This window comes from Eptatretus burgeri, chromosome 10, assembly GCF_056783735.1.
Source record: "Eptatretus burgeri isolate ZD-2024b chromosome 10, Ebu_testis_v1, whole genome shotgun sequence".
Taxonomy (NCBI): domain Eukaryota; kingdom Metazoa; phylum Chordata; class Myxini; order Myxiniformes; family Myxinidae; genus Eptatretus; species Eptatretus burgeri.
Window position 1 is genome coordinate 21565355 of NC_140970.1, and position 27374 is coordinate 21592728.

At 46.3% G+C, this 27374-nt stretch overlaps 2 protein-coding genes across 2 annotated transcripts; both read left to right on the forward strand.

The window, feature by feature from the left end:
* EFCC1 (EF-hand and coiled-coil domain containing 1) lies at positions 1-27374 on the forward strand. Its single transcript, XM_085897356.1, has 4 exons — positions 1-1225; positions 23451-23602; positions 25517-25821; positions 26447-27374. The coding sequence occupies exons 1-4, from the start codon at positions 162-164 to the stop codon at positions 26660-26662; spliced, it is 1737 nt and encodes a 578-aa protein (XP_085753482.1). The 5' UTR covers positions 1-161; the 3' UTR covers positions 26663-27374.
* On the forward strand, positions 4390-10877 carry LOC147018062 (uncharacterized). Its single transcript, XM_085899883.1, has 3 exons — positions 4390-5651; positions 10615-10674; positions 10856-10877. Exons 1-3 carry the CDS (start codon positions 4390-4392, stop codon positions 10875-10877), a joined length of 1344 nt encoding a protein of 447 aa, XP_085756009.1.

The window sequence follows — 27374 nt, forward strand, 5'->3', positions numbered from 1 at the left end:
TGCGATTGTGCGAGCGTTGCGAGAGCTTTGGTTGTGCTTCCGATGGATTTGTGACAACCCTCAGAGGCAGTTGTGTCTTCACTTTCTTTTGGAGTGTTTCCTAAGGCAGCAAAAGCAACAACAGCAACAACAAAAAAATTACCAATAACAGAGGGAAGGTCATGGAGCCATCAGGAGGAGAGGGAACAGGAACACGGTGTCCGGTACCGTGTTCTCAGTGGGTGGTCGAGGCACTGGCGTACCGTTTTGGCATCACCAGCTGCGTGGAAAATGAAGTCGTCGTTCTGGCGACGGGCTTGGACCAATATTTGCAGGAAGTATTTGACCATCTCGACTCTGGCAGTCGAGGCGTGATCTCGGCCGATGATTTCCAGTCGCTGTGCGAAGTGCTCAACTTGGGAGAGACCGCGAGGAACTGCGAGTCGCCGTTGCTTCGTGACCTACCTCCCACCCTGTCCTTCGGAGAGTTCCACGGCCGTCTCTGTGGACGTTTTGAGAATCTCAGTTCTCAAAGTGCACCTCGTGTTCCATTTTCTGGTGACCCGGAGCTCTTGGAGGCACAGATTCACCTTCGGAGCCGCAGGGCTCGGACTCGGGAAGCAAATACGCTCCGCGGACGATCAATATCACCCTTCGGGATCCATGGTGACTGGACAGATGGAGAGAGTTGCAGGTGCAGCGCCTCTCTGATATCGTGTGCGTCATCATTACTTGCATCGTCATCAAAGTCCGCAGCTCTGCGGACAGGCGATGCTCGGAATTTACGAAACTGCTGCTGCTGCCGCAGCGACTGCTGCTTTAGGGAAAATGTATGCAGCAAAGTGCCGGCTGTGGTGCTTGAGCAAACACGGCAACGTTCGACGAGGCTCGAAGAAGAGAATGCGAACCTGCGGGAGCTCGTCGAGGATCTGCGACTCGCTCTCCAGGGTAGCGATGCTCGCTCGCTTGCGCTGCAGGTGACCCTGCGCCGTGATCCTGCTGCACCACCACGGGAGGCCAGCTGTGCTGAATGCGTCCGAGTTCAAGATTTGGAGTCTGGATCTGAGAGGGTGCGGTGGCAACGTGTTTGCGAGATCAGGAGCTCAGCGCTGCGTTCCGAAGCTCACGCTGTGCGTCGCGGAGCGGAAAGAACGCGCCGCGTGCTGCAGGCTGCACTCGTCAGGGTTCATGACCTTGAGTGCGAAGTGCGCCGAGCTTCCCGTGAGCGGCCTGGGAAGGGCAGAAGGTACGAATAAACAAATGAGAAAGACGTTGTGCAGAGAATGATAATTGCAAAATCGCTGAAATAAAGTTGGTTTAATCCATCGACAATGATGTGCAAATCCTCTTCAAAGTTCAAGTCATATCAATTGGATGAAAACTGAGGATTTTAGAAATCTCAACTATGTTGTTGACCTTTGACCTATTTTAACCTTTTGGCCTATGTTGACCTCAAAATAATTCGTAGTTGAATTCACTCTCATCACATGCAAACTCTGTTCAAATTTCACGTCAATCGGATGAAAATTAACGATTTTGGAAATTGCACCGAGGTTGTTGTTCTTTGGCCTATGTTGACATCAAACATAACTGAGGGTTGAATTCAGTGATCTGATATGCAAATCCTCTTCAAATCCCAAGTCAATTGATTGAAAATTGACAATTTTAGAAATCCGGCCCATGTTGACCTTTTTATCTCAAAAATCAATGGGCTTCTTGCTTCCGACCATCTCTACCATTTTTGTGAAGATCGGTTTAAAATTGTGACCTGTGGAAGATTGACATGCAGAGAGACAGACAGACAGACAGACCAGACCAACCAATCAATTGCAAATCATTGATTTCACAAGTCATAACACCTCAGTCACTGTGATGGGGAACTTCAGTGAAAAGTACTGATGGAGTACTGCTCTCCACTCTGGGCTGGTGCTCCTGCCTCCCACTTTTCTCGGCTTCACGCTGTGGAAACCAGGGCATTTCGGATCATTGTCATCTCCCGCGATGAGGCTGAGTCTTTGGGCCTCTCACTCAATCACCGCAGGCTGGTCGGTGGTCTTTGTCTTCTACTGTCTCCTCTCCAGCCTCGCTCCTCCCCCCTGCTATCTCTGCGATTTGTCCCTACCACATTTCCGCAGGGCACTCAAGGTCCGCCAACACCCCTCTTCTGGTAAAACTACCAAAATCACGAATCGCTGTTCACCTTCACTCTTTCATTCCTCTTTTTTCCCGTCTTTGGAATGAACTCCTCACTCTATTCAATCCTATTCTTCCCTCCAGGCCTTCAAAACAGCTGTTCACCACCAACTCTTATCATCCCCCATCCAAATCCTCGATCTTTTCTACCCCCAATAATCCACCCAATCCCACCTCCTTCAAATTCCCTGCTTTCCTTCCTGAAAGTCCCTGCAATGTCCATCTTCTATTCCCCATGTTCGACGTCCCATCCCTCTCCCTTCCACAGATCTCCTAATGTCTCTGTTCCCCACTAATTTCTCCTTCCCACTCTGCCCCTCTTGTCTCATGCCCCCTTGCTATGCGTTGTGTGTTAGCTCTCATACGAGCCTCAACAAGGTGTACAAAAAAACAAAAAAAACACCGGTTGAGAATCCAAAACAGGGATTTCATGTTCACACCTTCGTGCAATTCGGAAGAGACCATCGATTTATTACGTAGGCAAACATCGTGGCATTTTGGACAGAGCGTTGCACCAAAGAGTACATAACAGTCCCTCAAATTGACCTAAAACTGTCAAGTTTGCTAGCATTAGAGTTGGTGGACGTTATAAAGATTCCATGGTGTATCCCTCCAAGTGGAGGCGAGTTATCGCAGGCACCCTGTGCAAATTCCAAATTCCTGCCCTCGTCACTGTCAGTCATACGACGGTCCTGCCCAGCCAGTTCGTGAAAGATTTGGGCCAAAAACTTTCCCCGGTTGACCCCACGAGGTGTAAGGAACAATTGGCTTCATTCAATGAGTAGTCATAGCCATTCTGGTTGGCATCAAGAAAAAATATATAAATATGTACAGTATATACAACACAGTAACTGAAAATGCCTGGAATGACATTTTGCAGTAACCGGCGCGTAACGTGGAAAGCTACAATACAATGTCTTTGTAACTTAAAGCACTGAAAGCAACACATCAACTGTCAACATAGTTGTGTTTTGTCGAGGGGAGGTGGTGCTTCAAGGACAGAGAGCGGGGGACGAGGCAGACGAGAAGGCAAGTGTGGGTTGAGTAGGGTAATAAAACAAGATAAACCGTGCGGATGGAGAAGCCATTGCTCAAAGTAAGTCTGAACAAAATAAAATTTAAAACTTTAAAAATTTCTAATGAGCACTTTCACAGCTTTCACAAAGCACTCGAGCAACATGAATACATATTGTACATACATGATACATGTGAAGGAAGGATATGATATCGATACAAATAAGTGTGTCAGTGTGTCTCCTCCATAACCCCAAAACCATACAACCTTTCAGCCTGAAACTTTGCATGCATATGAAAAAAAAAACTCCAAGAAAGTGAAAGAGTGAAAATTGGGTGTTTGGGTTAATTACAATAAACCCTTTTTGAAGATAATTAACGGCCTTATTTAAATATATCCTTCATCAAGGCTCAGCCTCGATCAGCCCTCTGTCAGCTTGCTGAGATCTTAATTCGCCATTTTGTTCAGCCGATTCAAGCACGACTTGATTTGGAAACATGACCTACTCTCACGGACTAATTACATTTTATAATCAAATTATTATAGGACGATCTGATTTGAGAATTGGACGTGGTGGACTAAATAAGTGTTCAAAATCATGAGTGAAATCTGAAAATTTTGACAAATTGGTGATTTTTTATAACTCGCTGTATTTATTAAAGCAAAAGCATTAAACTTATCTTTTTCGACTGTTCGAGCAATTATGTTTAGTGAGGAAAAGAGGAATGGATGTGCAGAAAGTGAAACTTCATTTGGTGCAATGCCGTGCTCTCTAACTTGCTTTTGCAATCCATCATGATAGAATTGACAGGGGTCCTCTGTTTTTTTCAGTAATTACGTATGCAAATTTCTTTTTCCTGTTTCGTGCGATTTGCTTTCAGGACAAAATATTTATATAAATATACTATGAGTTGCTGCTGCAATATATTAATCGTCAGCAGTCTCTGAAACCGAAGACTACGAAGACAGCACACATGCACGTCGAACGTGGTGGGTTTGTGAATGCCTTCATGTGAGTAGGTTGGAGGAACATGTGTGGGTTGGGGCAAGCAGGCACACTTTGCCAGGAAGATTAAAAAAAAAAATGTAAATTTAAATTTTTTTTAATTTAAATGATCCCGCCTAGTTTTACATAGAACACGGCGGTTAAAAATTAAACTTTGCTGTTTGGACACGTTTTCTCACCCCTGTAATCCCCTGGTATGCTGCCGACCATTCCCTTCCACTGCCTTCCCTGCCCCTCCACTCATACTTCCTTCATTTCCCCTCATGCTGCCAACCATTCCCCTCATGCTGCCTCCCATTCCCCTCATGCTGCCTCCCATTCCCCTCATGCTGCCTCCCATTCCCCTCATGCTGCCTCCCATTCCCCTCATGCTGCCACCACCTCACCTCATGCTGCCTCCACCTACCCTCATGCTTCCTCCACCTTACCTAACACTTCCTCCACCTCTCCTCAGGCTTCCTCCACCTTCCCTCACGCTTCCACCACCTCCCCTCACTCTTCCTCCACCTCCCCTCACGCTACCTCCATTTCTCCTTACGCTGCCTCCACTTCCCCTCACGCTGCCTCCACCTCCCCTCACGCTGCCTCCACCTACCCTCACGCTGCCTCTACCTCCCCTCACGCTGCCTCTACCTCCCCTCACGCTGCCTCCACCACCCCTCACGCTGCCTCCACCTCCCCTCACGCTGCCTCCACCTCCCCTCACGCTGCCTCCACTTCCCCTCACGCTGCCTCCACTTCCCCTCACGCTGCCTCCACCTCCCCTCACGCTGCCTCCACCTCCCCTCACGCTGCCTCCACCTCCCCTCACGCTGCCTCCACCTCCCCTCACGCTGCCTCCACCTCCCCTCACGCTGCCTCCACCTCCCCTCACGCTGCCTCCACCTCCCCTCACGCTGCCTCCACCTCCCCTCACGCTGCCTCCACCTCCCCTCACGCTGCCTCCACCTCCCCTCACGCTGCCTCCACCTCCCCTCACGCTGCCTCCACCTCCCCTCACGCTGCCTCCACCTCCCCTCACGCTGCCTCCACCTCCCCTCACGCTGCCTCCACCTCCCCTCACGCTGCCTCCACCTCCCCTCACGCTGCCTCCACCTCCCCTCACGCTGCCTCCACTTCCCCTCACGCTGCCTCCACTTCCCCTCACGCTGCCTTAACCTCCCCTCACGCTGCCTCCACTTCCCCTCACGCTGCCTCCACTTCCCCTCACGCTGCCTCCACTTCCCCTCACGCTGCCTTAACCTCCCCTCACGCTGCCTCCACTTCCCCTCACGCTGCCTCCACCTCCCCTCACGCTGCCTCCACCTCCCCTCACGCTGCCTCCACTTCCCCTCACGCTCCCTCCACTTCCCCTCACGCTGCCTCCACCTCCACTCACGCTGCCTCCACCTCCCCTCACGCTGCCCCCACTTACCCTCACGCTGCCTCCCCACCCTCCTCTTTTCCTCCCCGACACTCGTTGCCTCCCCTCCCCTCATGCTGCCTCCCCATTCCCTCACCTCGTGCTGCTTCCCCATTCCTTCCCCTCACGCTGCCTTCCCATTTTCTCCCATCATACTGCCACCCCATTCCCTCATCCCCCCCTCCCTCATGCTCCCTTTCCATTCTCTCCCCTCGTGCGGCATTCCCATTGCTTCCCCTTTCCCTCACGCTGCCTTCCCCCTTCACACCCATGCTGTCCCCCCCCCAATGATACCTCCCCCTCCCCTCACTTTTCCTTCCCAACCTCACTCTGCCTTCCCTCATGCTGTCCCAAAGACAGGTTGTATTTGCTGGTACACCCAACTGTGTTTGAGGACGTCCTCCTGCAGTTGGGCTACTTTTAAAGAGGAGGTTGGTGGCAGGATTTGCACTCTGACCACCACAAGACCCTTCATTCTGCAAAACATTCTAAAAGCATTTTTTAAATCTGAAAACCCACTCCGTGGGAGTACCTTCTGTGCAGCTTCCCTTCAAGGGCAACTCACCGGATGACTGGATTGGGGAAAAGCCTTTGGGACCCCAATCTTTGATGATAGGAGGGAAACTACGGGGTAACCTTCCCGGATCAGATTGCAGTAGTGTGTCGGGGTGGTGCTGAGGTGTCGTCCACCAGACGACAGTCTCCTTGGGTTAACCTGAGGTGGACCCTTCGGGTGGGTGCCTGGAATGTCCTATCCCTAAGAGAGGATGATCACCTGTCTCTGTTATCACCTGAGCTCAAGCGTTTGGACATCAGGATTGCAGCTCTCTCTGAGGTTCGGAGACCGGATTGCAGCGAGATCATGGCAGGTGGTTACACCTACTATGGGTCTGGTCGATCTGATGGGTACCATGCCCAAGGAGTTGCTGTAGCTGTGTCCAATAAGCTGACTCCAATGATAACTGAGGTAACACCGGTCAACGAGCGTATAATGAGACAAAGGATTTGTCACTCCTTAGGTGTCATTTCCCTGGTCTCTGTTTATGCTCCGACTGAGGCGAGTGACCTCACCATGAAGGATGCATTCTACGCCACGCTCGTGTCTGTGGTTGAGCAGTGCCCCAGACGAGATACACTTCTAGTCTTTGGGGGATTTCAATGCATCAACTGGAATTAGCAGTGAAGGTTATGAGACGTGTGTTGGTCCCCATGGGTCTGGAACTGTGAACAAGAATAGCACTGTTTCTTGATTTTGCAAGAGGTCATGAACTTATGGTGGCTGGTTCATGGTTACAATGACCACAGGTTCACCGCTGGACTTGGTATTCCAACGTTAGTGGTGTGGCAAAAGAGGTTTACCATGTGCTCGTTGAGGGTCGCTAGAGGAGGATCCAGAACTGCAGGGTCTACCGGAGTACTTAGTTACTCAATACTGACCACAGGCTTGTTGGAGCAACTCTGAAGCTGCAGCTTAATTCCAGGAGATTGGTACTATCCCAGCCGAGATTGGATGTTGGCAAACTCAAGGATGAGAGGGTAGCTGAGAAGCTTGTGAACAGGCTGAGTGGAGATTTGGGGGGTCTGGGTGCTTTGGGGGATCCTGAAGAGTTGGGGAGGACCTTAAAGAACACCATCCTTGATGTTTCTGGAAGATGTCTTGGAACTCACCGGAGGGTGAATAAGAATTTTGTCTCTCAAGGGACACTGGATACCATTGACCAGAGTCGCAGGGCCAGGCTGAATGGCAGAGCTGAGCTGTTCAGGGAGCTGAGGCATAAAGCTGTACATGTGCTAAGGGTGGACAAGGAGGCCTATGTGCGAGGAATCTGTGAGGGAGTAGAGCATCACCTGTGGTCAAGAGATTCTCGTCCTGCTTACAGGGGAATTCACGCATTGCGTTCCTCCAAGCCCATCCCTTGGTGAACTGCAGTAAGAGCGGAGGGTGGTGGGTTCTTGACAGAGGAATCCAAAGTGAAGGCCCATTGAGCCAGTTAATGTGAGCGGCTGTTCCAGGCTGATCCCCCATCTGTTTAATTGGATGTCAGGGGTGTTGCAATCTCTATTGCTGACCCACAAATCACCTGTGGTCCACTTTCGTTTGCGGAAACACGGGCTGCGGTGAACATGTTGAAATCGGATTAAGCTCCAGGGATCTGTGGCATCCATGTTGAACTTCTCAAGGCTGGTGGAAATGCTGCACTCATGTCGTTGCATGCAGTTTTGTGCTCTGCCTGGAACACGGGCATCATCCCAAGTGATTAGAAGGGGGCCTTGTTGTCCCTCTCTGGAAAGGGAAGGGGTGATCGCCAAGACTGCAACAACTACCGAGGGGTGACGCTGCTCTCAGTGGCGGACAAGATCGTTGCTCAGATAATTCTTTATAGGGTTCGCCACCATTTGCTTGAGCACCAGCGTCCAGAGCAGTCAGGCTTTACACCAAAGAGATCAACGATTGACCGTATCCTTGCTCTTCAGGTCCTCACTGAACACAGATGAGAGTTTCGGCAGGGGCTGCTTATAGCCGAAGTTGATCTCTGTAAAGTGTTTGATTCAGTGAATTGGGATGCCCTCTGGAGGATTCATGGTCTTCGTGGGGTGCCATCAAAACTGATCAATCTGATGTCTGAACTATACTCTGGGACTGAGAGTGCTGTGAAATGTGGTGATACCATCCCTGACTTATTTCCAGTTGTTACTGGAGTTCCTCGGGGGTGTGTACTGCCCCCCACACTTTTCAGCACTTGTATGAACTGGATTATTGGGAGTATGTTGGAGAGATCAAGCTGCGGTGCATCGTTTGGGAATGTCAAGATCTCTGACCTTGATTTCGCAGTCATCTTTGCGGAGTCCTTGGATATCCTTTGGGGGCCCTCGGGGTGCTGAATGAGGAGTTGGAGCCACTGGGATTATGGGTTTCCTGGGTCAATACTAAGATGCAGGCTTTCAATGACATCTTGAATACTGCTATCCTGTCTGTACCTGTTTGTGGCGAGGATGTTGAGGTCACGGAGAGATTCAGTTACCTTGGCAGTGATATTCAGGTCTTTGCTGGCTGTGAGCCAGAGGTCAACAGACGTTTGGTTTGAGCCAGGGGAGTCATGGATTCACTGTATCATGGGGTGTGGTGCTGCCGGTACCTGTGTGGGCGGACAAAAGTCTGAGTCTTCAGGTCCTGGTGCTTCCAGTCTTGCTCTGTGGATGTGAGACTTGGACTCTGACCAGGGATCTGAGATGGAGACTTAATTCCTTTGGTACCAGCTCTCTTCGGAGAATCCTTGGCTATCGCTGGTCAGACTTTGTGTCCAACACGCGGTTGCTGAGAGAGATTCAAATGAGATTTGTGACCTGCATAGTCCATGAGCGTCAGCTGAGGCTGTATGGACACGTGTCTCATTTTCCTGTCTCTGATCCTGCTCATCAGATTCTCTCAGCGAGGGATCCTCGTGAGTGGAGGAGGCCAACAGGCCGTGTCTCGTGGTTGCAGCAGGTTGATCAGAATTTCAAGGAGATGGGGATGGGCCAGGCATCTGCCTGGGGGATAGCTGGACGGAGGCCCCTGGAGTACCAGTGGAAAGTGGACGCAGCAATGCGCGTTTCTCCAGCGCATGCTCCCATACTTGACCCGACCTCATGCTGCCTTCACTCCCCACCTCTTGCTGCTTCCCCCTCCCCTCCCCTCCCCTCCCCTCATGCTGTCCTCTTCCAAATCCCCTCCACCACCGTACCACTCTCCGGAGATTGAGGAGAGGAAGGGATGTCAAAGAATGTGCGAATTGGACAAATGAAAGCTTTTTTTTTTCAGACGTTTTTTTTTTACACCCTCCACTTTCCCTCAAGTCTCTCAATCAAATGCATGTCCAGAACACCACCTTTCCCTCCCCACTACCTCCTTCTCTCCCCCATCCTCCTCTCTCCCTCCTCCATCCCTCCTCCCCCTTTTCTCTCTTTCTCCCTTCCCCTCCCTCTTTCTCTCCCCACCCCTTAATATACCCGTCAGCGAAGTGACGGGTTGTATTTGCTCGTACATAAATATAACCAAACGCTGGGAAACATCACTAGGGTTGTATATAGTTTGTCAACTTTCAATCTGCACTTAGTTGCAGCATGTGCAGCTAATTTAGCAACAACTTTAGTAAATTTCAGCAAATTTAGTCAATCATTTTTCCCCTCTAAATTAATGCACGACGGATTACGGAGCAATATGATGTTAAATTCGCGAATTATGGGACCATGGTCCTTGAGTTCGAGTTGAATGGGGAGAAGAGGTCCAGGTTGGGAGGTAAGTGCAGATCAAAGACAAAGACGTGGTGTCACCCAATATTAATGCTGGTCAGACTTCCCTTGTGGGTGAAGAGGTGATGGGTTAACACTGTGCGTCTGTGCCGTGTGAATCTGATGTGCAGTCGGGATAACTTGCTGAGTTAGGTCAGGATTGCAATGAGTAAAGAATGAATCTGCTCTCTTTGTTTTCATCTGTAATCAATACACATGATTGGATATTGGAATGATATCATGCGTTGTGGGCCAGACAAACGTTTATAAATTATTCCTCCAGTGGTGGAGTCGCTCAGAGCTGGATTCATACCTGATATTTGGAAGTCAAAAATAAAATAAAAGCTTATTGAGGATTGCAAAACTGATTCGATTAATTAGCCCCACCCAAGGCAAACAAAATTGGCTCAGAAATCACTGCTTGTCGTGCTACCGTGGAGAATGGGGGTGGCAGATGGCAAGCCATGTAGCCACCGCACAGGCTGCGAGCGCAGTGAAGCATGTGTCTTGGCTTTGACGTCTGGACTTCATCAGACTCAAATGGGCCTTGTTTCGCTCCCATTCTGGCCTCTGTCCCCTTGAGACACATTCATCAACAAGACTGCATGTTCCATTGATTTGATTACTGATGTCCTTAACATCGCCAGCAAATGCAAGGCAGTGAGAGACGAAAAGCAGTTGCAAAGAGAGCCAAGTTATTGCCTGCTGAAAATTTGCCTTATTTCCCCCTTTTCATACTTCTTACAGAAACTCGTCTGCACGTCTCACGAGATCTGATCAGAATGGGGGTGAAAATCTTATAGTGGGGCAACTTAGCTATATATTGCATAACAATTGTGCATTTTGTGAGGAAAGCACCAAATTTGGCACACGAGTCGCCTATCATATTATGAACAGATTTGGATATTGGGCCATCTCAATTTCAGTGGCTGATGGCTGTGGCAGCCATTTTCCACTGCCATCAAAATTTTTCCCCTATTGCGTGCAGGAAACCTTATTTTGTGGGCTAATCAGGATCACAGGCTGTCGCCACAAACAGATGATCTTTTATCACAATTACTACTCCATTGTCAATGAAGAGACAGGACAAGATAAATTTCAAGGCAGATGTTGAAGTTTGTCTGTTCTATGCAAATAGATAAAGCACAGGGTCTGTGATTATAAGAACTGTTGGACCCCGACATTCGCGGGGGATATGTTCCTGGAAAAATGACACAAATCTCGGGGTCCGCTAATGTTGGGGTCCGCGAATATCAGAGCATTGGTTTTCTTTTTTCTTTTTCTTTAAATTGTGTTTTTACATGGTCTAAGGCAGTCTAGGCTCATGGAAGAGGGATTACACAGAATAAATCAGGACACAACATATCATTGGGAATAGCAGGAACTAGAAGGACACTCGGTGGAGCGTCATATCTCTGCCACGTGATGCCTGATCCACGAGAACATATCGGGCCCAATGCATTTTTTGAAATATCATGCTATTTATCGTTTTTGGCCCTATCTCTCAATGGTGAAGAATCATTTTATAAATTAAGTAATTTTCGTATCTTCACCAAAATGGAATCATTTTTTCATGGTCACACTCCCAACATGTCCACCAAGTTTCGTCCGAATCCGTCCACAACTTTTTGGAGATATCGTGCTGTATATTGGTTTAGCCCCATCTCTCAATGGTGAAGAATCACTTTTAAAAATTATCAGATCCAGATCCGGATCTTCACCAAAATCTAACCAGTTTGTCCTTGTCACACATCCAACCTGGCCACCAAATTTCATCCGGATCTATCTACAACCTTTTGAGATGTCCTTCACACAAACGAACAGACAAATAAACATAGACAGAGAGGGGGTGAAAACATAACCTCCTTCACCTTCGATGGCAGGGCTAAAAAGGGGAGGGGGGAGGGGGGAACCCCAACAGCAGGGCAACAGAAGAAAGTAGTCGAAGTGGACAAACAAGGGATACAGGTAATGATGAGGGGGTAAGGGAGAACGCAAAGGGTGGACAACATGGATACATCAGCAAAAAAAAGTGTTTGACCACTTAGTGATTTTGTCAAGGTCTGAGGAGAGGGAAGGGGCTGCTGTCTGTTCGAAGAATAAGAGATCTCAGGGCAGATAGTGGAGTCATCAGCAAAGAGATAGATGATTTTGCAGAGAGTCAGTGAGATCATTGATGAAGATTAGGAATAGGACAGAGCCTAGAAGAGTGAGTGGAGGAAGTCAGTGTTCCAAGAGTGGAGTTGGCCTTGGATTCCACAGGCAGACAGTTTGGAGAGAAAGTCAGGACGTCAGACTGTATTAAAAAAAAAAACTCGAGACATGTCCAGAGACGGCCCTGATCTCATTTCTGACATTGAGGGCCTCCATCCGTTGTTGGGAGAGTAGAAGCAGCATGTCCAAGGTCGAGTGATCAGGACTGAATCCGAATTGATGATCTGAGATGAGGCTGTGGGAGAAAAGTAATGATTTTATGTCAACTGCGATGATGGATTCCATGACCGCGCTGATGATTGGAAGTAAACTAATTGGGCTGGCGTTACAGGGATCCGTTTTTGCACCTTTTTATGCAATGCTGTGATATTGGTTGATTTCGAAACAGATGGAAGATGACCAATGGTAAATGACAGGATGAAAATGGCAAAGAGAGAGGACATGCAAAAGCAGCAGAGCAGGTTTTTAGGACACATGAGCTGATGCCGTCTGGTCCAGTTGCAGAGTCAGACTCAAGGGTTACCAGAAACATTTCCCCCTTTACACGTGTAAAAGACAGAATTCAGGAGCAATCGGACAACTGGGAAGGATGGGTACATAGAGTGAGGGGTTAGGGACACGAGATTTTGAAGCAAACACAAAATTGAGGAATTCGGCCTTCTCACGAGCATCGTCGGCTGTGGTACCTTTTGAAGTGAAGGAAGGGATGGGAGGAGAGCATGCACCAGTCACAGACTTGATAAGGCACCACCAGGTTTTAGAGGAGGGAGGCAAGTTTAAAAGCTCATTTTTGAGATTACACAGATGTTGTTTTCTGACTCTCCTGGGGGGGGAGACACACACTTGTTGTGGAATGATTTTGAGGTTTCCTTTGTTCAGATTTGCCTTACAGGAGGAGAATGCAAGTTGTTTTAAAGTACAGGATTCAGAGACCCAAGAGCGGGAGGATGGGTAAGATAATTGGAGACGAGATGCGATGAAGCTGTGCATAAGAGAAAGCAGTTTTCTGTAGAAGAATTCCCAGGCTGAATTTGTATACTCATGTTCCCAATGTGGATATAGGAGACCAGTCCTGAAATAAAGAAAAAAAAACCCACAACAAAAACGCAAAAAAAAGCAGGTCACTCCTTCCTCTGGATCTACCACTCTCACAAATGTCTGTACATTTGTTAATCACCAAGGGTCGCTCCCCGCCATGCTTCCGAAGCCCATCCGAAACTCTCACAGGTTTCAAGGAGTTTCTGATAAATTTCCTCCCTGCCAGTCCATCGATGGTAGCAAAACTGGCATGATGAACTGCTGAGCAACGACAGGTGCTGTCGCATTGAGAACAACCTGATTTACTTGACACTCCTTGGTTAAATGGTTAGTTGACACTTGACAAAGTACATCTGGTACATATTTTCCATTGGTTAAGAAGGATGAGTCTGGATTGCAATGTTTGTGCTTTGAATATTCTGCAATGTGCAAGAGGATGTTTGGTCGTGTCAGATCAGGTATGAGATATTGCGCCGGAGCAGCAGGTCGCTGCATCCACTTTCCATCGGTACTCCAGGAGCCTCCCTTTGGCCATCCCCCATCCATATGCCTGGTCCATCCCCACCTCCTCGAGATGCTGATCACCCTGCTTCACCCACGAGGTAAGTGGTCAGCCTATTTGCCTCCTCTGCTCAGGAAGCTCCCTCGCTGAGAGAATCTAGTGAGCAGGATCAGCATCAGGAAATGAAGCACATGTCCATACAGCCACAACTGACGCTCACAGACAATACGAGTAACAAATCTAATTTGAGTCTCTCTCAGCAACAGCTCGTTTAGTTGGACACAAAGTCTGACCAGCGATAGTCAAGGATTTGCCAAAGAGACCTGCTACTGAATGAGTTAAGTGTCTGTCTCAGATCCCTGGTCAGAGTCCAAGTCTCACATCCATAGAACAAGACTGGAAGCACTAAGGACCTGAAGACTCAGACTTGTGTCCTCCTGCATGGGTACCAACAGAGCCACGCCCATGATCCAGTGAATCTATGACTCCCCAGACCCGACCCATACATCTATTGACCTCTGGCTTACAGCCAGCAAAGACAGGAATATCACTGCCAAGGTAAATGAATCACTCCATGACATCAACATCCTCACCAGAAACAGGTACAGAGAAGATCGCAGCATCCAAGATGTCATTGAAAGCCTGGATCTTAGTTTTGACCCAGGAAACCCGTAATCCCAGCGGCTCCGACTCCTCATTCAGCACCCCGAGGGCCTCCGAAAGGATATCCAGTCTCTGAAAAGATGACTATCATCTGCAAAATCAAGGTCGGAGATCATGACACTCTCAAACAATGTACCGCAGCTTGATCTCTCCGACATTCTTCCCAGAATCCAGTCCATGCACGGGCTGAAAAATGTGAGGGCCGGAACACATCCCCTGATGAACACAAGCAACAACTGGAAATAAGTCAGTGATGAACCACCACATCTCACATCACTCCGAGTACCAGAGTATCATTCAGACGTCAAATTGATAAGTTTTGGTGGCACCCCATGAAGACCGAGAATCCTCGAGAGAGCATCCTCATTCACTGAACGAACAATTTGCAGAGATCAACATAAGCTGCAAGCAGCCCCTGCCAAAACTCTTGTCTGCATTCGGTGAGGACACGAAGTGCAAGGATACGGTCAATCATTGACCTCTTTGGCGTAAAGCCTGACTACTCTGGTAGCTGGTACTCAAGCAGATGGTGGAGAACCCCAACAAGAATTATCCGAGCAAAGACCTTGCCCGGCACTGAGAGCAGCGTCACCCATCGGTAATTGTTGCAGTCTTGATGATCACCCTTCCCTTTCCAAAGAGGGACAACAAGGTCCCTCTTCCAGTCAGTTGTGATGATGCCTGTGTTCCATACAGAGCACAGAACTGCCTGCAACGACACGAGTACAGCATTTTCACCAGCCTTCTAAAGTTCAGCTTGGCTTCCATGGATTCCAGGAGCTTTAACCCATTTCAACTGGTTCACCACAGCAGGTGTTTCCACAAACGAAGGTGGAACACAGTTGATTTGAGGGTCAGCAATAGGAATAGTAACATCCCTGAAATCCAACTCACCAGCTGTTGGCTCAGCCTCATACAGCTGCTCAAAGTAACCGGCCCAGCGGGCCTTCACTTCGGACTGCTCTGTCAAGAGCCCACCACTCTCTACTCTAACTGCAGTACACCGAGGGATGGGCTTGGAGGAACACAATGTGTGAGTTCCCCTGTAAGCAGGACGAGAATCACTTGACCACAGGTGAAGTTCTACCGCCTCACAGATTCCTTGCACATGGCCTCCTTGTCCACCCTCACCACAAGTACAGTTTTACACCACAACTCCCTGAACAGTTCAGCTCTGCCATGAAGCCTGGCTCTGCGACTGGTCAATGGCATCCAGAGTCCCTTGAGAGACAAAATTCTTCTTCGCACTGTGGTGAGTTCCAAGACATCCACCGGCAGCATCGAGGATGGTGTTGTTGAAGGTACTCTACAACTCTTCAGGATTCCCCAAAGCACCCACACCTCCCAAATCCCCACTCAGCCTGTTTGCAAACTCCTCAGGTACCCTCTCATCCTTGAGCTTGGCATCATACAGCCGAGGCTGGGATGGTACCATTCCACCAGATTTAAGCTGCAACTTCAGAGTTGCAACAACAAGCCTGTGGTCAGTATTGAGGAACTGAGCACTCCGGGAGACCCTCCAGTTCTGGATCATCCTCCAGTGACCATCAACGAGCACATGGTTAATCTCCTTTGCCCAATCACCAGCGATGGAATTCCCAGTCCAGCGATGAGCCTGTGGGCCCTGAAACCATGAACCAGCCACCCTAAGTCCATGACTTCTTGCAAAGTCAAGGAAGTTAGTGCTATTCTGGTTCATAGTTCCAGACCCATGGGGACCAACACACATCTCATAACCATCCCTATTAGTTCCAGTCGAAGCATTGAAATCCCCCAAGATGAGAAGAGCATCTCGCCTGGGGCACTAATCAACCACAGACTCGAGTACGGCATAGAATGCTTCCTTCGCGGTGAGATCACTCCCCTCAAGTCTGAATATATACAGAGACCAGGGTTACCTCAGTTATCATGTGAGTCAGCTTATTGAATACAGCTACAGCAACTCCTTGGGCATGGTAACCAGCAGAGCGACCAGACCAATAATATGTGTCACCACCCGCCATGATGTCATTGCAATCCGGTCTCCGAACCTCAGAGAGTGCTGCAATCCCGATGTCCAAACGCTCGAGCTCAGGTGATAACAGAGACAGGTGATCATCCTCTCTTTGGGATAGGACATTCCAGGCACCCACCCGAAGGGACCGCCTCAGGTTAAAAACAAAACCTGTCGAAGGGCGGAGGAGTGCCTTGTGAGCCAACGGCCATCCACATCTAGTGCCCAAGTGTGTCTGCGGATGTCCTGCAGATGGGTTACATTTTTTTTTGGAGGTTGGTGTTAGGATTTTCACTCCTGCCACTGTAAAATACTTCATTCCGCAAAACTCATGAACACAAAGAAAACTGAAAGCCCACTCTGTAGGAGAACCTCCTGTGCTGCTGCCCTTTGCAGGGCAATTCACCGGGTGACGGGATTGGGGCAAAGCCTTTGGGACCCCAATTCTTTGATTATCGAAGGAAGAGCATGGGGTAAACTTCCTGGGTCAGATTGTGGTGGCATGTGGTGGAGTTCTGCAGAGGTGTCATCCACCACATGGCGGTCTCCTTGGATTAATCCTGCTGGGTGTCCATATCCATACACTCTCCTCAATAGGAAACCTGGTGGGGGAGACGGGTTAATCACCGACCACCCGACCATGAAATAGATTAGTACAGGTTTACATGGAACCTGGAGCAAGTCGTACATCTAATCTGACCTGACCTGCATAAGGGGGGGTCACAGCAGGGAAGGGGTTTCACAGAAAAGGCAGATGGTGCAAGAACAGAAAGGAGGTGGGAAAGGCAGAGGGACCATCAACCTGTCTGCAATCCTGGAGTAACAGGCCCAAAAATTCAGCGATGTCACGGGAGATTCCAATGATTATGAGGGTCTTTGTCTCCACAGCATTATGTGAAAGGTGTGAGGCAGGAGCACCAACCCAAATCAGAGAGCAGTTCTCCATAGAGCTGCAGGTGAAAGCTTTGTATATTGTGAGAAGTTTGGATTTGCCAAGGAAAGTCTTGGCATGATGAACGATGCCAAGTCGACAGCTGGCTTTAGATTCCATCTTATATTTTGTATAATCAACTGTAATATACAAAAAATGGCAGAATTTTGATCTCACCCCCATATACATATGTCCCATACATTCCTCTTTTTCCCCCTCTTCTCCTCCCAAATGGCTCACTTACTATACTATAGTGCTAACTAACAAATACAACCCGTCGCTTCACTGATGGGAATATTAGGAGGGGGGAGAAGGAGGTAGGGAGAGAGGGAAAGGGATAGCCGTGGGAGAGAAAGAGTGAGGGATAGGGGTGGGAGAGAAAGAGAGAGAGAAAGAAAGAAAGAGAGAGGGAGAGAGAGAGAAAGAGAGAGGGAGAGGGAAAGAGAGAAAGAGAAAGAGAGAGAGATAGAGAGGTGAGAGAGAGAGAGAGAGAGAGAGAGAGAGAGAGAGAGAGAGAGAGAGAGAGAGAGAGAGAGAGAGAGAGAGACAGAGACAGAGACAGAGACAGAGACAGAGACAGAGACAGAGACAGAGACAGAGACAGAGACAGAGACAGAGACAGAGACAGAGACAGAGAGAATATGAATATATACACACACACACACACACACACACACACACACACACACACACACACATATATACGAGTGATTGAGTGGGGAGTCAGGGGAGCGGAGGGCCAATTTGAGCCAAATTTTCTTAAATTCTCAAATTTCATCTGATTGACTTGATATTTTATCAGGATTTGCATATCAGGTCAATGAATTCAACCACCGAATACTTTTGAGGTTATCATAGGTCAAAAGGTCAACATCGGCCATAAGGTCAACCCAAAATACGCCAATTTTTTATTGTCTCTAAAATTGTCAATTTTCATCCGATTGACTTAAAATTTGAAGAGCATTTTCATGTCAGGTCGCTGAATTCAACTACCAATTGATTTTAAGATCAAAAGGTCAAAACAGGCATAATTTCTAAAATTGATGCAAAGGGCCAAAATCTAAATATATCACTCTGTCTCAAAAAGTTGTGGACAAGTTGTGACAAAACAAGGTGGATGAGTTGGATAGGTAACAAGAACAAGCGGATTGGATTTTGGTTCGGATCCAGCCCATCAGTGGGATACAAAATGTGCACCATTCCACCTGGCAGAGGTATGCACTCCGCTGAGTGCCATTCTACTTTGTGCTGTTTTGCCAAGTTGTCACTCTGTAAGTGATTTTTCATTTGTCTGTTTGTTAATTGCCGGAATCCTTCGGATTTCGGCAATTCTGTTGATCGGTTGTGTGTGTGTGTCATTCTGTGTGTCTTTCTGTCTGTTGGGTCGCCAAAATAGGTGACCCTTCTTGTCAGTAGTTCTGTCTGTTTGTTTGGATGTTTGTTCGTTTGTCATCAGCATAATTGGTAGTAAACGTGGGCGGATTTTGACCAAACTCGGGTGGTAGGTACATCTTATGACCTCGTGCTTTGGAAATTGTGATGGTTGCTAGGGACACTTTGGTTCCCCAGCAACAACCGAAAAACCTTCAAAATTGGTACCGTTCACGCAAAATCAATTCTGAAAGCCATTATCCCACGTAGGGTTATGAAATTTGGCACGAATGACCTACAGGTGATACTCTATCAAATATATTCCGGTTTTTGTGATATATGGAATACTTTACCCGCAGCGCCCCCTACAATTAGGGTATACACGAAAATTGGCGAAAATTGAAGGCCCCCTAGCGACCAGGTGAGTGCATCGATACGAATGAAACTTTGCAGGTTCATCGTACTCAATGAGAACTACAACTTTGCCTCAGGACATATTGACCGATTTCACTTAGCTCAGGGGTCAAAGGTGACATTAGTGGCATTAGTGCAAAAACCGATAATATGCGAGAGCTGGAGGTGCCTTCGCGCCAAATGCTACTCCTCCTAGGGTTATGATCGGATGGTCATGAAAATTCACACTAATCGTCTGGAATACATTGTGCACAAACGATCGAGCCGGATTTTCGATTTAGATCTTTGTTCACCCACAGCACCCCCTCGAACTTTGGGGATTTCAAACCACATTTTCGGTACTTTTCATTCAAATGGATACCGAGTAGTTATCAGAAGATGGAACTGGATGAGATTTGATATGCATAGTCTTAAGGTGATTCCCTATCCTCAATTTGACATCCATTTTGCTCTATATCTTATAGTTTTCATGCTCGGCGACCCATCGCCACCAACTTGCTTGTCTGTTTGTTTGTATGTTTGTTTACCCTGTAGCAGCCACACCGTTTCAGCGATCATGACCAAACTGGGTACAGACGTCGGCCATGTTCCAAATTAGACACTTGTCGTTTTTGGTGAATCTTGGTCAAAGGTCAAGGTCAAGGTCACCGAAAACCGAAATTCTTATTTTCGCAATAACATCTGCTAAAATGGTCGTATCGACTTCAAACTAAATCCAAAATGTGCATCTTCCAATACTGCATCCAACCATATGTCTCATTGGGGTGTCACACCAACACCATTCTTAGTGGTCGGGGGTCGAATGTCAGGGGGGGTCGGGTCAAAACTTTCAAATTTCGATAAAAACGTCATTTCAAGTCCGATTGACTTTCAAGTTATGATCATGACTAAACTAAGTGCTATAACTCATTAAACAGTAACACTATCGACTTATAAGAACCAAATTGATTTCCCAGTTTTTGTTTTTTCAGAGATCATGGAGATATGACAAAGTTATTTCGGCAATTCCTTGCTCAAGGAGCCATTTCATTTGTCTGTTTGTGTACAGGATATCTCAAAACGTTGTGGATGGATCCGGAGGAAATTTTGTGGACAGGTTCAGTGTGTGAAAAGGACGAACTGATTCGATTTTGCGAAGATCCGGATCCGGATTCGGCTACTAGCATTTTTAGTGATTCTTCACCATTGAGGGACAGGGTCAAAAATGATATATTGCACGATATCTCAAAAAGTTGTGAACGGATTCAGACGAAACTTTGGTGGACTTGTTGGGTGAGTGGCAAGAAATAATTAATTCAATTTTGGTGAAGATCCGAATCTGGATGTGGATACGAGAATTATTTATTTTGAAAGTGATTCCTCACCATTGAGAGACAGGGCCAAAAACGATATAGTATGGTATAGCATGGTATTTCAAAAATGTAATTGGACCAATGTGTTCTCGTGGATCAGGCATTGCATGGCGGAGGGTATGCGCTCCACCGAGTGTCCTTCCAGTTTATACAGCCAAACCCAAGATGACGTCACAGGTTAGCCTACCCTTTTTGAAATATGCTATGGCATACTTGATGGACCCACCCACCTTTGATGATATTGCCAGTTGTGCATTACTGTCCAAAGGATGGCATACTCCAAGATGCAGCGCCACCTGCTCACAGCATCTAAACAACATTTGAGTTGAACAATTTCCACCGTCACAATCAAACACATGATTGGAAAAGCCTTTGGAGAGCATGTTAACCCCTGAGCTGTGTTGCTCAAAACACACGACTGGTTTTCGATCATGACATCATTTTGCAGCTGCTTTGCAAATGGTCCCGACCAAGCTTGCAATAAATGAAGTGACGCTTTTGTTTGCCTCTCTTACTGACAACAGAGCTGCCTGGGCTGAATGTTAAAGAGTCTGCACCACACAAAGAGATTCTGAAGCTCGTAATAATGTGGTGAGGGAGGCAGTTATACAACCATTTGTTGTTTCCTTTGGGCATGCTAGATCGACCCTGACCATCGAAACTGGGAATGCTTGAAGCTACAAGTTTGAATAATAACAGGTTTGGGGGATACACGTTCATTCAGCAATTGCATTTTATTATTTTCTCCCCCACAACGATAATTATCGATACTGTTGCCTGCTATCTCCACATGCAGCTGGGGTTCAAGGTGAAATGAAACAGAGACCGACCAGGTCTCACTGTGTGTGTGTGTGTGTGTGTGTGTGTGTGTGTGTGTGTGTGTGTGTGTGTGTGTGTGTGTGTGTGTGTGTGTGTGTGTGTGTGTGTGTGTGTGTGTGTGTGTGTGTGTGTGTGTGTGTGTGTGTGTGTGTGTGTGTGTGTGTGTGTGTGTGTGTGTGTGTGTGTGTGTGTGTGTGTGTGTGTGTGTGTGTGTGTGTGTCTGTGTGTGTGTTTTTTTGTGTGTGTGTGTGTCTTTGATTGGTATCTACATATGGGGTTTCAGAATGTGTAATGTGGAAAGGAGTCCCTCCTAGGTGGGCTCAAAGTATCCACCTTCATTTCGGTAAGGGGTCACGATTCATGGACCAAGCTGTGAAGTTCTCTGTTCTCTAAGTTTTGTGCCGAGGGATCTCCACAGGATCGTCGCTGAGCCCCCGGACAGCTTCCAACTGCAGTTCGTTTGTAGTGATATTCCCAGGGATGGTTTTTTAGCTCACCTGTAAAGTCGTTCCTGGGCGCTTATGGGATGGCGTGTTGTCCGTCCGTCTGTTCGTCCATCCACAGATACTTGCAACTTCTTCTCAGAAACTACATATACGATTTGAATGAAATTTGACCACAACCTTCATCACCCGAGATGACATTTATAAAATACGGGGTCTGAAGGGGTCTACAGAGGGAGTTTACAGGGATTGGGGGGGGGGAGTGGGTTGACTCCCCAAAGAGGTGTTTGCTTTCTTCTCAAACAATACACACAATTCTGAAGAAACTTCAGGACAGCCTTCATCATCCATGACATATTAAAGTTTGTTCATGAAATTCCAAAAATCTGCTCTCAGGGGGGTTGCCCCCCAAAATATGTATTTGCTTTCTTCTCCAAGACTAGACATACAATTCCAATGATGCTTCACCACCATTTTCACCACCCATGATGTACCAAAGTTTGATCACGACATTAAAGAAATTTGGGTCCAAGGGGTTCTATGGGAGGGGGGTTGCCCCCCAAAATATGTATTTGCTATCTTTTCTGAAGCCACACACATGATTTTGATGAAACTTGACGACAACCTTTATCACCCGTGATGTACCAAGGTTTGTTCATGACATAAAAAAATCCATTGGTATTAACTTTCTTCTCCGTGATATATTTTATGGTTCATCCATGCCTACCAGTGGTTGCCTGATTATCTTATCCAGCTGCTACCATGTGAGTGCCCAGGGGTACTGCCCCTATGTTTAATATCTCAGTGAGGTTGTGTGTCTTCATTCCTGTAGGACCAGCTATCACTGGTACAACTTTGGCATTCTTCAGCTTCCAGGATCTTTTCACTTCATCCTTGAGGTCTTGGTGTTTGCTCATTTTCTTGATTTCTGCATCATTTAGTCCAAAATCACTCATATAAACACCTCAATCAGCAATTCCTTCTTCTCTTTTTTTTGTACCTCAGTTTTATATCTGGTCGCAATGCTTTGTTTTCGATGTTCACGCTCGATGGGATTATAAGGTCGTACGTGAGTGCTACTTTCATGTTTTCAGTCATTACATTTGGTTCATGTTCCCACAAATTTTCTGGAACTGGGATATCAAAGTTTCTGCAGATGTGCCAGCAGATTACTTAACAAACTCTGTTGTGTGTCATTGTGTGTACAGCTGTTCTGACATGAGTTTGTCTTTGTGTGTGTGTTCGGTCATTGAGCATAATATATCATTCTCTTTACTAACCCCCACCTCCACGACTCAGATATATATATATATATATATATATATATATATATATATATATATATATATATATATATATATATATATATAAATATATATAAATATACATCTCTCTCTCTCTCTCTCTCTCTCTCTCTCTCTCTCTCTCTCTCTCTCTCTCTCTCTCTCTCTCTCTCTCTCTCTCTCTCTCTCTCTCTCTCTCTCTCTCTCTCACTCACTCACTCACTCACTCACTCACTCACTCACTCACTCACTCACTCACTCACTCACTCACTCACTCACTCACTCACTCACTCACTCACTCACTCACTCACTCACTCACTCACACACACCCACGCCCTCCTCGCTCGCATCTCTCCCTCCCACGGTATAGCAACGTTTGGTGAGGCATAGCTCTCGCTCCCCCCTTCCTAGCTTCCCTTCCCTCCTGCCGCCTCTCCCGCCCTTACCTCTATTCCTCTCTCTCCTTCCCCTCCCAACCCCCGTCTTAGCAAAGTGACGGGTTGTATTTGCTCGTGATTAATATTATGATCTTACTTTACTTAACTGTGCCTCTTATTCAGGACAGGAAGTCCAGAAACTGCCTGGTCCAGATCCACCACGGAGCACAACTCAAAGCACACTGGAGTGCCACATAACCAGCACCTTCCTCCAATAGGTGTTTCAGAATCTTCTGCGAATGCTGGTCATGGTGGTGGTTGTGGTGGTAGTAGTGGTGAGTGCTTGGTTTGACATACTGTATTTGTTTAGTTTTTAAGGTAGTTGGGAATATCCATCATAAAGAGGAAAAGCACACTCAACCAAAAATTGCACAAAGACCTACCCTGCCAATTTAGTGACAAACAATAGCATTCCGAGTATCAGGTGATGTTTCATGCACAAACCCAATGGACTTCCAAAGGCAAAAAGACCCCAGGCCTCAGCACGTGTACATTTATATTCTTGCCAGCCACTTCTGGTCAAATGCTGGTACGGGATAAAGAAGAAGTGGTGAAAGAAATAAAGAAGTGGTTATCGTACTGGGAAAGGAGTGATCATTCACCTCACTCGCACTCGCCTCAACTTCACCAACGCAACGCAACGCAATGCGTCCCCAACAGCCACTTCTCGACGACCCTCTCCAGGCAACTCCAGAACTCAATTCTTCCTGCAACTCTTCTCAGTTCCGCACTCTCCTCACCCGACCGACTCTACTCTGCCACTGGCAATTCGCCTTACGCTCGCCTTTTTATAGGCGGGCAGGAGCAGCCAATATGCAAATTTTAGGATCAGAACGCGATTGGAGGTGGGGCCACGCTGCCCCCCCCCCCAGTCAGCCATTGGTCAGGCAAAAATGGGCGTGAACCTCCCCTGATCCTAAAATTTGCATATACGGACTTCACATACACACACTTGGAGGCGGGGCCAAGCCGCCCCGCGCTCGCTAATTGGACGGAGGAGAAGTGGGCGTGTAGCGTTTTTGATCCGAATTTTCCCCTCGGAAAGGCCGCCATTTGCGCTCGCGGCTCGGTGCGTTCGGCACCAATCGCCGAACGGGCCCAAGACAGCCCGACGTTCAGTGTTCACAGGTGGTGCAGGAATGGCCGTAGAAGGAGAGAGGTGAAGGTGTTAGAGGGTTTTCGGTGGTGGTTTGATGGTTATGGTGCCGTTTGGGAATGGCTGTGATGCAATGATGTGGGAGCGTAGATGGTGGCGTTGGCATGGTTGTTGTGTGATGGCGGTTGAGACGTGGTTGGTTCAAAATAACGACAGAACAGAAAAACGGCTAACTCAAAGCGTCGCAGCCCGGATGAATCACATAAATTCCCTCTATACAACGGGTTTGGTCTCACTACACATGTACTTAGAGTTATCTCAGCTCCGGGCCCTTCATGGTGTAATGCAAATTTCCACAGCCGTAACACTATATGTACATATATATTTCAAATTATTTACCATGGATTCCTTTGAGAAATATATATATATATATATATATATATATAGATATATATATATATATATATATATATATATATATATATATATATATATATATATATATATATATATATATATATATATATACATATATATATATATACATATATATATATATATACATATATATATATATATATACATATACATATATATATATATATATATACATATACATATATACATATATATATATATATATATATATATACATATACATATATACATATATATATATATATATATATATATATATATATATATATATATATACATATATATATATACATATACATATATATATATACATATATATATATACATATATATATGTATGTATATATATATATATATATATATATATATACATATATATATATATATATATATATATATATATATATATATATATACACACACACACACACACACACACACACACACACACACACACACACACACACACACACACACACACACACACACACATTGACTTGCAACTCTTGCTCACGTATCTCTGTGCAGTAGTTTTCTTTATATTACATGTCAACAAGTGGGTTTTACATTAAATGAAAAATTACGATATATATTGCTCAGCAATACGTTTCTCCCTTTTTTTTGATTTCTCATTTTTAAAATGTACCATACCTAGGCATTATTGGAAAGCAGATGCTCAGAGCGGTGGAGTGTCAGGTTGCCGCACATGAAGAAGAGCAACAGAAATTGGAGACAAGCGACATTGATCTTTGCATCAGGTCTGGTGGCCATGCACTCAACTGGCCATGTGGTGGTGCTCAGCTGAAACACAATCTAACTATGGAGATTAATGAATGGCTGACAAGTGCCGAGCATCTGCAAGCTGAGCTGCAAGCTGTGGAGGCTGAGCGAGTTCGTCTTTCTTTGCTTGAGGAAAAACTGGGTGACCTTCTGTGTTTGCTGCTGCGTTTGCATTCCCTGGTATTGACATGTGCTGCCCTCAGTAATGCCACATTGTAGCTATTTAGAAAAGTATTTGTTTGAAACTACATCAGAGCACTGAGTTCACACCACATTTATACATACTGTACACGGTTAAGGTGACTGGCTTAAAATATTTCGGACTTGAGTTCAAGCCCTTCTCAATCAGTTGAATTAATACCAGGTGGGTTGACTCAGCCTGTCATCCTTCTGAGCTCGGCAAAATGAGTACCAGATTCCTAGTAATGGGGCAGTGCATCAGCGGTACATCTGTGCCCTCAGAAAAATTATGCAGCTAAGCAGCCACAGGCTGCAAACAAATAAATAAATATACATACACAAACACAGACAGATAAGGTAACTAAAGGTGTGCATGCATTATCCAACTCTCAACAAACAAATTGTATGCAACACATGTGATAGGTAGATGATAAACGTATGTCACCCCACAGCCTGTTATCACATGCGAACAGTCTGCTGGCTGTCTTGTGTACAATAAATGTTGCACACAACCCTGTGAAAATGTTTTACACAATATGTTGGCCAGTGTACGCCCACCTTGATTATTAAACTGTAATGCACATGCTATTTCCATCAAAATGATTGTTCCAATTTTGCATTTCAGAACATTCCATACCATTTCCTTGGGAAAGTCATTGTGGAGACACTCAACTGCTTCGAAGAACTTTGTAACGACAACATTAGAGCTGTGAAGATAACTGAAATTCTCGATACCCTTTATTACCACCTTGCTTCATGCGATGTTTTCCTTACAAGCCAACTCAACTCTGTGATATCAGCAGCTCAACCTCCAGAAAAATCTCTCATTATTGATTGCTAACTTTCATATTGATCTGTTTCACTGAAGACCTTGTACAAACTCACAATGTTGCGGTGAAGGTCTCTCTTTTGCTTTGTTTGCCAGTCTACTTGATGTTCACCAGCAAAGGTATTAGCCATTCCATGTGGTCCCAATAGCACTTCTCTTTTACTGACTGATGGTACTTGTAAGGTATATCAGGTGCAGTTCATACAGTTAAACGGGTTGATACACATTACCTCCTGTGTGGAGCCTTAAAAAGGAAATCAAGTTTTCTTTCACTCGCTTGTATACAGATCAATATTCTTGCTTACAAATATTCCAAAACTTCAATAATGACTGGATGGTCACCTCGTGTTCTTGGCATTCGCATTGTCCCTCATGATTAATTTTTTGGGTTGCTTTTGTATATAGATGGGACCCTGCCAAGAAATAAAAATAACATATTTTTTGTCTTGCCAAGGTTTTCTCAGTGGTTCCGTCATCCTTAGTCTATGCCCTTTCAATTTAGCTGAGTCACCACCCTGAATTTGGCCTCAAATCCAAAATGGCAGCCAAAATCCAAAATAGCCACCAATATCCCATTGAATCTCACATTTTAATGCTCGGATATCAATTTTCCAACAATAAAATACGACTTTTTCTGGTTGCGTGTTTGAGATATGTGTCATTGGTTGATTTTGGAATGATTTGCAATTTATCTGAAATCCAATATGGCGACGAAAATCCAAAA

Bases quoted from the DNA above. Each gene is read 5' to 3' on its own strand.
- LOC147018062 (XM_085899883.1), top strand. From the start codon at position 4,390: ATGCTGCCGACCATTCCCTTCCACTGCCTTCCCTGCCCCTCCACTCAT. The intron at 5,652-10,614 runs GTTGCCTCCCCT...TACTTCTTACAG, and splicing joins TCTTTTCCTCCCCGACACTC to AAACTCGTCTGCACGTCTCA. The intron at 10,675-10,855 runs GCAACTTAGCTA...TATTGCGTGCAG, and splicing joins GGTGAAAATCTTATAGTGGG to GAAACCTTATTTTGTGGGCT.
- EFCC1 (XM_085897356.1), top strand. From the start codon at position 162: ATGGAGCCATCAGGAGGAGAGGGAACAGGAACACGGTGTCCGGTACCG. The intron at 23,603-25,516 runs GTGAGTGCTTGG...TACCATACCTAG, and splicing joins TGGTTGTGGTGGTAGTAGTG to GCATTATTGGAAAGCAGATG. The intron at 25,822-26,446 runs GTATTGACATGT...TTTGCATTTCAG, and splicing joins TGCTGCGTTTGCATTCCCTG to AACATTCCATACCATTTCCT.